Here is a 12,149-nt window from a genome sequence, read left to right as displayed (position 1 = left end):
ATGAGATCATTCTTGGCACGTTGGTCGTATTTAGCATTTCATGCTCACCTTTTTACTTTCTAACATCAACATCATCAACAACAACAACAATTCAAATCAAGGCATGTAGTACACATGTGAGCAATTAAGAGTCTAAGGCACATAGAGATTCTTCACGAAATTTGGCATAATAGCCTTCGTTTGAATTTAACTTGAAGTCGAACATTTCTAATGCACATCCCATATTTTAAACACATCCTCAATTGATACCATAACATAAATAAAGCATTTGGGATACTTGTTGATCATATATCTTTCAATCCAATCTTACTCGGAATAGCCAATTTTATAATGAACCACTGGGACTTACATAATTCACATGAATATTGTGGGATCCAATTCCAAGAGAAGATTTTAGTCAACATACCTCAATTGAGCTTCCTTAAACTCTAAAATATTCTGCAATTCTTAGCAACTTCAATCTATTGTAAAAAAATAACAAATTGCATCTAAATTAGGAAGATGCTCATGATTCTAGCTCATTTGAGCATCTTATCAAACACTAGGTGTGCATTAAGGTTTCAAGGTCCTTTATGGAGGATTCCATCATCCCACAACCCAATCTTTACCCTTTTTAGCTCAACAATCTTCTTACACCCTTTGATAACACATGCATGTAAAATAAACAACTCTCATGCCCAAAAATTATCTCACTAATTACTCATTTCTAGACAAATTCGAAATTGAGGGTTAGGGTGTAGAATCTTACCTTTAGGATGAAGACCTTATGGGTTTTCCTTGTTAATCTTCCAAGATTTGAGCAAGAATTGAAGAATCAATTATTGAGGGACACCTTCTCACTCTAGGGCACTCTCTCTCACTCTAAAATGTCAGATTTTGGCTCAAAAATGGCCCAAAGCGTGTATTTAACGACGTAGGGTCGGGTTTTAAAAACCCAAAAATAGAGCTCCGAAACAAGGTCTACGATCGCATAATCGATATGCGGACCGCATATCGGCCGCATAATTTGGCCTCCAAAACAGAGCGTGACTGACCTGGTATGCGGTCATTATGCTGCCCGCAGACCTGTTCTGCGATTGCATAATGCACCGTAGAATTGGTCTGCGGTCGCATAATGCGCCGCAAACCTGGTCTCCAAACCTCCCCTTTCCTGTCTCACTGTACGACCATTATGCGGTCCGCAGAGTGATTCTACGACCGCATAGTGGGCCGTAGAAACGTCTTCTTTTGTCGAAATTTTTTTTTTACTTTCCGGTGCATTGTTCAACCCAAAAAGTCCGAGCCACATACAATCCTCAAACACGTAAGCCCAATTTGGCACCACAAAACATTATTTTCTTTTACACATTTTACTGGGCTTTACACTTAAATACTTCAAAACTTTTCCGGGGTTTTATAAATGGACCCTTGAAACCCGATTGCTCTGGCTACTTCTAAGAGCTGAAACCCGATTGCTCTGGCTACTTCTAAGAGCTGCCTATTTTTTCTCTCTACCACCCCATTTTGTTGGGGTGTGTAGACACAGGAACTCTGATGCACAATCCCTGCAACACTAAGAAATTCTTTACAATGTGAATTGAAAAATTCTGAACCATTATCACTTCTAAACACCTTTATTCCACTATCAAATTGAATTTTTACAAGTGTCATGAACTCTTTCAAAACAACTGAAACATCACTCTTTAGCTTTAGCAGAAAGATCCAAACCATTCTACTACAATCATCAACTAATGTGAGGAAAACCCTATTACCATCATGAGTTGGGACTCTATATGGTCCCTAAACATCACCATGAACTAAATGAAAAACTTTACTAGATCTACTAGTATCCTAAGGAAATGGAAACCTGATTTGTTTAGCCAGTGGGCAAACTGAACAAGTATTGCCATTATTTCTTTTGTTATATTTACATAGCTACATTTGTTGTAGAATTTTGTGTACATGTCCTAATCTTCTGTACCACAAGTCCTCTTGTGATTCCATGCTTAGTGCTACTGAAGGCTGAACTTTAGTGCTGATACTGTGATTTTAGTAATATAAGTCACCTTGTATTCTAACAGTCCCCTTCACCTTCCAGTGTGAAGGTCCAGCAACAAACAAAAATCAAGATAGAATGACATGAAACATCTTAATTGTATAGTCAATTTTGATATTGATAGCAGGTTATACTTAAAGTTAGGAACACACAGTACATCACTAATTTCTCCCTAAGCTAGACTGCATCTGCCAACATGTGCTATTGGTAACTTATTTCCATCAGGTAAATTAACACTTCCATTTCCAAAACTAGTGCTGTTATTGATAGTAGATAACTGATAGGTTACAAGTACCTTGCTTTATGTTTTGATGATCTAACAAACTTATTGTCAAGAACCAGATAAGGAACTAGTTACATATCCTCAAGACCTTAAGATCGAAAGGTTCCAACTTGGAATATGCTTCGACTCTTCAGAGTCAGAGGAACAACAGAGGGAACAGATAACTATCGTTTCCCGATGAAACTGTACAAGTCAACTGCCCCAGCTAGGGGTGGCATGTGGGCTGGTTAGGACCGAGACCGGCCCAGGACCGCAAGCCCAAATGGGTGGTGGGCCTAAACGTTCCTAACCGGATATGACCGGGACCGTGGGGAGGTGGGCTGGGTAGTGGGCCGGTCCTATAGGGAGGCCCGCGAGACCGGGACCGTTTGGGACCGGGACCGGCTGAGAAGTGGGCCGGTTCAAGCGGTCCTAAACGGGACTATCCGGGCTCAACGGATAATATTTTTAAAGAAAAAAAAATTTGACCGTTTGTCCATTTAAAAACTAGATGTTTGGTCTGCCAAAATAGCCATTGGCTATTTGCAAAATAGCCATTTAACCCCCCCTCTCCCAAACTTTATTTTAACCCCAAACTTTTTATAATTATACTTTTTTCCTATTTTCAACTATAAATACTCCCTCATTCTTTCATTTTTCTCACAAAATCATCAATCTCTCTCAATCTCTCTCAAATAGTCTTCTATAATTGCTTACTTAATTGTTACATTTTGTGCAAAATTGTGAAGTTGGTGAATTGAAGTTTTCAAGTCTTCAAGTCTTCAAGTCTTCAACGATAATTAATTTTCAACAAGTTGTTCGTCAATTCGTTAAACTCGTTCCAACGCTTAAGTTTTAATATTATAGTTTTGTTTGTTTTATTTACTTTGCTTGATTAATTAAGATGGCTTATTCCTTAAAAAAACTATTTAGTAAAAATAAGGAAAAATCCAAGAGTGGTGAATCTAGTGGCCAATTTGTTCCTCCTCCACTTCCCCCAGCTCCCCGACCCAAACCTGTTACCCGTCCTACACCTCCTATTCTTGATAGCGATAATAGTTTATTACAATTTACTGAGAGTTAATTTTGCCATAATATTACACCCGATGAACAATTTAACCATGAATATATGAATGCTCTTTATGGTAATCCAACTATTAATGAAAATGATGATAAAGAAATAGATTTTGATGAAACGCAACCGGATGACGATACACCCACTAGTCCTGCTCCTGATGTTAACCCAACTAATAATAATCCAAATGATGCCCCGTCTGACCCTCCTGTTACTGCCCCTACTTTTTCTAGACAACCTTCTAAACGGGCAGAAACATCTCTTATTTGGCCATTTTTTACTCAACTAAGAGAAACAAATAGGGCTAAGTGTAAAACTTGTGGCAAAGAGTTAGTTTTTAAATATGTTGGAAGTCGGAGGGGAGGGGGGGAGACGGGAAGTTTTGAGTAGACACATATTGCTACACCCTCAAGATAAAGCTAGATATTTTCGTATGAAAGCTTTGGCCGAGGGGACAAGTGCACCTAGTCAGCCTGGCCTTAGTACCGGGTCAAATCAATTTCAACCGGGAATTATCACTGTTACCGGTGGTATTTTATATTATGATCCAAAAAATAATCGGGAAGAATTGGCAAAATGGTTACTGTTATGTGCTTACCCTATAGTTTTCCTTCTAACCCTCACTTTGTGCATTATATTAGAAAAGTTTATAATCCTACTTATAAAGGTTTTCCTCGCACAACCGTAAAGAGTGATATTTATAAATATAAACACGAATATGAACAATATTTGTGCTATTTATTTACTCATATAAATTATCGTGTTGCTATTACAACTGATATTGGTAGAAGTGATAATGACTGTGATTACCTTACTGTTACCAGTCATTGGATTGATGAGGATTGGATAATGCAAAAGCGCATTATTTCTTATAGTATAATTAATTCACGTCATACAGGGCAGTTTATTTCTAGCACGATTACGGATATTTGTAGATATTTTTGCATTAGTGATAAATAATATCAGTTTCAATGGATAATGCTACTAGTAATACAAATGTTGTAGCCTTGCTTACCACTACACTAAGTCATGTATTTAGTAACATTTTTCATGTTAGATGTATTTGTCATATTTACCATTTAATTGTGGGTGATGGTATGCGAATTTTAAATGTTGAAATTGAAAAGGTTAAAATGGCTCTTAATTGTCTTTTTTATTCAAACTGTAGAAGTAGACTTAGAGAATATTTTAAAAGATGCGATGAATTTGTCCTAAGAGAAAGAAAGGTCCCTAAACCTTGTCCGACTAGATGGAATTACATGTATGAAAGTTTAGTTGTTGCATATGAATATAGAAATCCCATAAACTCAACATTTAATGCCCATGTAAGTGATAATGATGAGCACCTTACAAATGCAGATTGGGCTAATGTTAAAATGCTTGTAGATTTTTTAGAAAAATTTCATATTGCTACAAATGAATTTTCTGGGCAATATTATCCTACTATTTCTAACTGTTTAGTTTATATTGCAGAACTTGCAAATTTATTTGATCAATTTTCAGAGGGTGGAGAAATTTATCAACTTGCTATTGATTCTATGAGAAAAAAGTTTAAAAAATATTTTTTCCCTATTCCCCCTATTTACGATGTTGCTGCATTGTTAAATCCTAGTATGAAATTAGGAGGTCCTCAATTTTGATATGAAACTGTTTATAATGGTTTAGCACTTGAAGATGAGGAGTTGTCTAAACTTCCGAACGCAATAGCCTCAATTAAAATAAATGTTCAAACTATTTATAATGCTTATCAAGTTGCATTAGATCATGCTAGACCAAATGTTCCAACTCCTTCTTCTTCTAGTTCTCAATCATCTAAAAGAACTGCGGGAGTAAGAGCACTTAGTGCTTGGGCAGGGTTCAGGGGTTCTCAAGGTTCTAGTACTAGTGATTTTTCACAACTAAATGAGCTTGAAGTTTATTTGTCACAGGGAATTGAGGAAGTGAATCCCGACGGCTCCTTTAATATTTTGGAATGGTGGAAGGACAAAGAAAAACACTTTCCGATTCTTTCAAGGATGGCCCGAGATATTTTTAACTATTTAAGCTTCAACAGTGGCATCAGAGAGCGCTTTCAGTCAAGCAAGACTTCAACTCGGTGATTATAGAGCGTCTATGAGGGAGAGCTTGGAAAAATCAGTACTTTTCAGAGATTGGATCCGTTCGGAAAGAAGAAATTTTGGACTTGCTGAATCACAACCAGAGGTAGACGAAGCTTACGAAGAAATGCTAGCCGAACTTGTGGAGGATGATGCTTCGCGTGGAAGCGGTGATGACCAAGCTTCTTTTCCGCCACCACTAACGGAAATTCCTCCAGACCTTGAAGGATTTATGAAATTTGTAAGAGATACCATGTAAATTAATATGTAACTTGTATTTTGGCACATCTTGATTAGTTTCTTTTTCTTCTCAATGGTGGTATTAGCACCTTGTTGTGCTCATTCCATAGGGGGAGGAAGACTAAGAAAGATATTGCCATAATTTTTTAATGCTATAATAAAATTATAACGCATTGCTTTGAATATTTTTTTAAAATATTTTTGTCTTTTTATATATCTTAAGCTGTATATATAGTATAATATAGTATATACTATACTATACTATATATATATATATATATATATATATATATATATATATATAGTATATCTTAAGATGTATACTATCGAATATGGCTTATATACTATACTATACTCTACTATATATACATAGTATATAAGCCATATTCGATAGTAAACATCTTAAGATATACTATATATACATCTTAAGATATATATATAGGTGACAATTCTATAATATAATTTACAAATTGCCTTAGATATTTTTATTACCATTTTTTTCTCTAACTTGTATAAAAAAAAATTTAAAAAATAGAAAGTATCTGTTGGGCCCACTTAGGCCCGCTTGGGCCCGCTTAGGTCCGGGACCGGCCCACTTAACCCGGGACCGTTAGTTCGTAGTCCCGGTCCCGAGCCGGTTCCAACAAGAAGCCCGCGAAGCCCGAAACCGCTTAGGACCGGCCCACTTAGGATCGGGCCCGCGAAGCCCACTTAGGGCCCGGCCCACATGCCACCCCTAAACCCAGCTATAAAGTTGCTGCCTGCACACGCTATAGTACATAAAAGTGCAGCAATCAACTTTACGGGGAGTGTCTTTTACCTACTTTGCTTATATCATTCTAATGATGTCACAAATGCATTATTAACATCAAGCAAGGTAAAAACAAATCACTTGTTCACTTAGAGAATTCATCCAAGTACTCTTACAATCATTTATCATCAAGCAATCAATTCTCAAGTGCATCAAGAACAAAGAACAACACTTCTACGGACCAGTTCCCCACAGCAAGTCATTGTATGTCCTTAGTTGAGTTGTAACTTTGTAATAGTTCTTAAACTGTATTTCCTACTTAGCTTGTTTAGAAGTATTCTGTAGGAAACTCTTTGTAAACCTTAAACCTTTGTGTTTGAGTCTTGGCTAGAGTTAGTCGAGTTGTAAAGTCTTTGTAATAGAGTTATTACAAAGTGGCTTATAATAGAGTATTACAAGTTAGTGAGGGATTAAGAGGTTAATTCCTAGGTTGCATAGGTTGTAATCTAAAAGTTGCTCAGTAGTCAAATTGAAATCCTACAAGGGTAGGTCATGATTTTTAATCCTGTTAAGCTGGAAATTTTCCACATAAAATTCCTCTAGTCATTTACTTACTGTTGTGTGCATGTGTTCCAGTGGAACCGATAGAGAACCTGGTTCTCTATAGAGTTTGGTGGACCCTTATATTCTATCAATTGGTATCAGAGCAGGTTCTTTCTATCAGGTTAACACCTAGAAAGGATCCTCATGGCTGCTCCTCCAAACTTCGAAGAAGGGCAATCTACTTACAGACCACCTAGGTTCAATGGATAGTATTACGGATGGTGGAAAACTAAGATGCACGACTTCATCATGGCTAAAGATTCTGAGCTATGGGATGTCATATGTGACGGATCCTTTGTCCCTACCAAGAACCTTGGCGACCCAGCTGTAGCCATTCCCAAGACAAGGAAGGAATTTCAATGACGCTGATCGAAAGGCCGTAGAAAAGAATTTTCGTGCGAAGAAAATTCTTGTTTGTGGCATTGGTCCTGATGAATACAACAGGATATCGGTATGTCAGTCAGCCAAGGAAATTTGGGAAGCTCTTCAGACAGCTCACGAAGGAACAACATAGGTTAAGCAATCTAAGATCGACATGCTCACAACTGAATACGAGCTCTTCAGAATGAAAGATGATGAATCCATCCAAGATATGCATACTCGGTTCACCTCCATCATTAATGAGCTTCACTCTCTTGGTGAAGCTATTCCAAGAAACAAGCTTGTCAGGAAAATCCTTAGTGTACTGCCCAGTTCTTAGGAAAGCAAAGTGAACGCCATTACGGAGGTGAAGGACTTGCAGACACTGGCCATAGATGAACTTGTTGGCAATCTGAAAACATATGAAATGAAGAAGAAGAAGAAGAAGAAGAAGGACAATGAAAGAAGAGAATCCAAAAAGGAGAAGAACCTGGTTCTCAAGACAGATAACAATAATTCAAGTGGTGAGGATGGTGATATGGCTTACTTGACAAGAAGATTCCAGAAGATGGTTCGTAGGAATGGAGGCATTCCAAAAAGGGGAAGTTCTAGCAAGCCAAAAAATTATGACCTCTGTCATAAATGTGGCAAGCCAGGACACTTCATCAAGGAGTGCCCTCTCCTAAAGCAAGATCTGCACAAAAATAACTTGGACAAAGTAGCCAAGAGGAACCCGGTTCCTGATAAATGCTTCAAGAGAAAGAATGTCGCTGACAACATTATAAAGCAAGCTCTTGCTGCATGGGGAGACTCCTCCAGCAAATCTGAAGAAGATGATGATCATGGTGATAGTTCAATGATGGCAGTGAAAAGTGAAGCAACTAAGTATGACTCAATCTTTGCCTTGATGGCTCTGTCTTATGATGATGAAGATGACGACGATGATGAGGTGAATTTTCTGGATGTTCAGAGAAATCTGAAATCTTATTCTCCTAAAAAACTCATGTCTTTGGCAAATATGTTGATTGATGCTTATCACAGTCTTATAAATGATAAAGATGCCTTAACTATAGAGTTAGGAGAAGTAGAACAAACCAGAGATGACTTAGTCATCGTTGTTGTTGACTTAAAGGAAACAGTTGAGAACCTGAAGAAAGAGAAGGATGCCATAGATGAAAAAATTGCACACATAGAACCTGAAAGAGATGATCTAATAGTCGTTGTGGTAGACCTAAAAGAGACCTTTGAGTGTGTAAGAAAGGAAAAAAGAAGTCTTAGCTGAGAGAGTTGCTAACATTGAGCATGGGAGAGATGACCTATTAGTGGTGGTAGTGGACTTGAAGGAAACAATTGGGGAACCTAAAATAAAGAGTAGGCCTGAAAATTCTCAAAAGGAAAAGAAAGTTGCAAGTGAGGCACACATTAAGCTTGAAAGTGAGTTAAATTCAGTGAAGTCTAATCTGTGTGCTGAGCTTGAGAAAAACAAACAACTTCATGAAGAACTAGGAAGAGTGAAGAGTGACCTTGAAAAATCACTCAAGTGGACCTGATCCTCTGATGCTATCACTGCCATGTACACCAACAATGGGGGAAACAGGGAGGGGATCGGGTTCCAAAGGGAAAATATTCCCTACAACCCTCATAGCAAGTAAGTTACTGTACCTGATAATTGGCTTTGCACTCACTGTGGCAACACTGGGCACTTTAAAGAAAACTGTAAGGCCAGATTTCAGTCACAGCAGAAAAATAAAATTTTCGCTGAAAAAGTAACTACTGGTAGAGAACCTGGTCCTTCATATAAAAAATGCATGATGCCTTCTTGGACCAGAAGATCCCTCATTCACCCCTTTCCTCATTACAAGGGACCCAAACTCATTAGGGTTCCTAAGTCTAACTCCTGATTTTCTTGTGCAGGGAACAGTGAAAGGAAGCAGCCTACAATAGTACATGGATAGTGGCTGCTCAAAGCATATAACTAGAAGTACAAATGACTTCCTTTCACTTAAAGTCCTGCAAAGAGGGAGTGTATCCTTTGGAAATAGCAAGAAAGGATACATTCTGGGAGTTGGAAGGATTGAGAAGTCTCTCTCACACTCAATCAAAAATATGTACTACGTGAACGGGTTGAAGTACAACTTGCTAAGTGTTTCCCAGATCTATGACAAGGGAAACAAGGTGAAGTTTGTATAAAAAATATGTACAGTCACAAACCTAGTGACTGGTGAGGTGGTGCTAGTAGCAAAAAGATACAAAAATATCTATGTGGCTGATTTTGAGTCTCTGCAGAATGGTGATCTCAATTGTCTAAGTGCTATTGATGATGATGTTGAATTATGGCATAGGAGGTTGGGTCATGCAAGCTTCACATTGCTGAATAAATTGGTCAGGAAGGACCTGGTTCGTGGTCTGCCCAAGTCAAGTTTCAAGGACCACAAAGTATGTGATGCATGTGTAAAAGGCAAGCAAGTCAGATCCTCATTCAAGCCCAAAAAGGAAGTCAGTACCTCAAGGCCACTTGATCTTTTTCACATGGATCTATGTGGACCCATGAGGGTGGAAAGCAGGGGAGGAAAGAAATATATCTTCATTATAGTTGATGATTACTCCAGATTCACCTGGACTCTGTTTCTCAGAACCAAAGATGAAACCTTTGAAGTGTTTGTTGCCTTCATTAAAAGGATTCAAGTGAAGATGGGTAATAATGTAGCTTGTATCAGGTTTGATTATGGGACAAAGTTCGACAATGCTAAATTTGATGAGTTCTGTACTGAAAATGGTATCACTCACAATGTTTCAGCTCCAAGAACACCTCAACAAAATGGTGTTGTGGAGAGGAAGAATAGAACTCTTGAAGACATGGTAAGGACAATATTGATTGACAGTGGGATCGCAAAGAATTTCTGGGCAGAAGCTGTCAATACTGCTTGCTACTTGGTGAACAGGTGCATGATCAGCCCTTCTGAACAAGACTCTATATGAACTGCTGAATGGAAGGAAGCCCAAGTTGACACATCTAAGGACTTTTGGGTGTAAATGCTTTCTCCTCAACAATGGAAAGAAAGCTCTTGGAAAATTCGATGCCAAAAGTGATGAAGGAATCCTTCTGGGATACTCATTCCAAAGCAAAGCTTACAAAGTATACAACAAAAGGACTCAATGTGTTGAAGAGAGTATACATGTGATCTTTGATGAATCTCACCTCTCATATGAGAAGGATAGACGTGTTGACCAAGATGGAGAACCTTTATATGTTCCAGGTGAAATTATTGACATGGCAAATAGAAAAACTGACATTATGAGTCAGGTCAAGGATTCAAATGACAATGGCACAGATGAATCTCCAGCTGACATAGAGGAACCCGGTTCCTCAATCACAACAACTGAAGCTGAAAATAGAGTTGTTGATGCAGTCTAAGGTACTCCACTTGCTGAAGTAAAAAGCACCCAAAAATCTCAGTTAGACATATCTGGGCCCTCTACCAATGAGGTTCAGGTACCAAATTGGAAGCACAAAAGCTCACATCCTCTTGACAACATAATCACCCCTCTTGACTTAGGAGTTCAAACCAGATCAAAGGCAAGAAACTCACTTGCCTTTTCAGCCTTTCTCTCTCAAATAGAGCCCAAAAACATCAAAGAAGTGTTGAAAGATGCAGACAAGATCATAGCCATGCAAGAGGAGATGCATCAGTTTGAAAGAAACAAGGTATGGCACCTGGTCCCTCGACCTGTAGATTGAACTATCATAGGAACCAGGTGGGTATTCAGGAACAAACTTGATGAGTTTGGAAATACAGCAAGAAACAAGGCAAGGCTTGTAGTTCAAGGATACAATCAGGAAGAAGGGATCGATTATGATGAAACATTTGCTCCAGTTGCTCGAATGGAAGCCATAATAATTCTTATTGCCTTTGCATCTTGTCACGACCCCAAATTCCCTCCGTAGGATGTCGTGATGGCACCTAGTCTCTAAGACTAGGTAAGCCTATCAATACAGAATAAAAATTAAAATCTGAAATAAATAAACTACAATTCAAACAATTTCAACTCCCAAAACCCGGTAGAAATAAGTCACAAGCTTCTAAGAATTTATTCTCTATGTCTCTATACATCAGAGTCCAAAGCAAATAAGAAAGATAACATAGTAAGATAGAAGGGGACTTCGGAGTCTGCGGACGCTGGCAGATATACCTCGAAGTCTCCTCGTACAGCTAGTTTACTGATGCTTGGTCTGATAAGGTGTACCTGGATCTGCACAAAAAGATGTGCAAAAGCGTAGTATGAGTACACCACAACGGTACCTAGTAAGTGCCAAGTCTAACCTCGGTAGAGTAGTGACGAGGTCAGGTCAAGCCCTACTGGAAAATAATAATAGCATGGTAAAATGTTAACAATATAATAAAATAAATGACAATGGAAATGAATCAAGTAGCATGTCACCATTTAATTACACAAAATAATGGCAATTAATATCTCGTGGAAATAAACAAAATTTCCTTTCAACTTTAAGAAAATCACAACAAATAATCAAAGACAACTGCGGTCATAAATCAATATCATAGAATCTCCCAACATGAGTAAAGACATAAGTAGATTATAGAATTACGAAGCTCACTCATAAGTGAAGCACCATAGGAGGACTCGTTTCGATGCAGAGAACTGAATCAAGTTAAGGAAATTATTCCTTGATATTAAATCGAGGTCGTACCTGTAACGACACCATCTTA

The 12,149-nt window shown here is 38.2% G+C and overlaps 1 protein-coding gene across 1 annotated transcript; it reads left to right on the top strand.

Moving 5' to 3' along the window:
• Window positions 1–7,597: 7,597 nt before the first annotated feature.
• LOC138896220 (uncharacterized) lies at window positions 7,598–8,972 on the top strand. Its single transcript, XM_070181006.1, has 3 exons — window positions 7,598–7,744; window positions 7,805–8,674; window positions 8,766–8,972. Exons 1-3 carry the CDS (start codon window positions 7,598–7,600, stop codon window positions 8,970–8,972), a joined length of 1,224 nt encoding a protein of 407 aa, XP_070037107.1.
• Window positions 8,973–12,149: the final 3,177 nt, after the last annotated feature.

Source organism: Nicotiana tomentosiformis, chromosome 7, assembly GCF_000390325.3.
Source record: "Nicotiana tomentosiformis chromosome 7, ASM39032v3, whole genome shotgun sequence".
Taxonomy (NCBI): domain Eukaryota; kingdom Viridiplantae; phylum Streptophyta; class Magnoliopsida; order Solanales; family Solanaceae; genus Nicotiana; species Nicotiana tomentosiformis.
The sequence above is the reverse complement of the archived record's forward strand: the minus strand, read 5'-3'. Positions and strand labels throughout refer to the sequence as shown.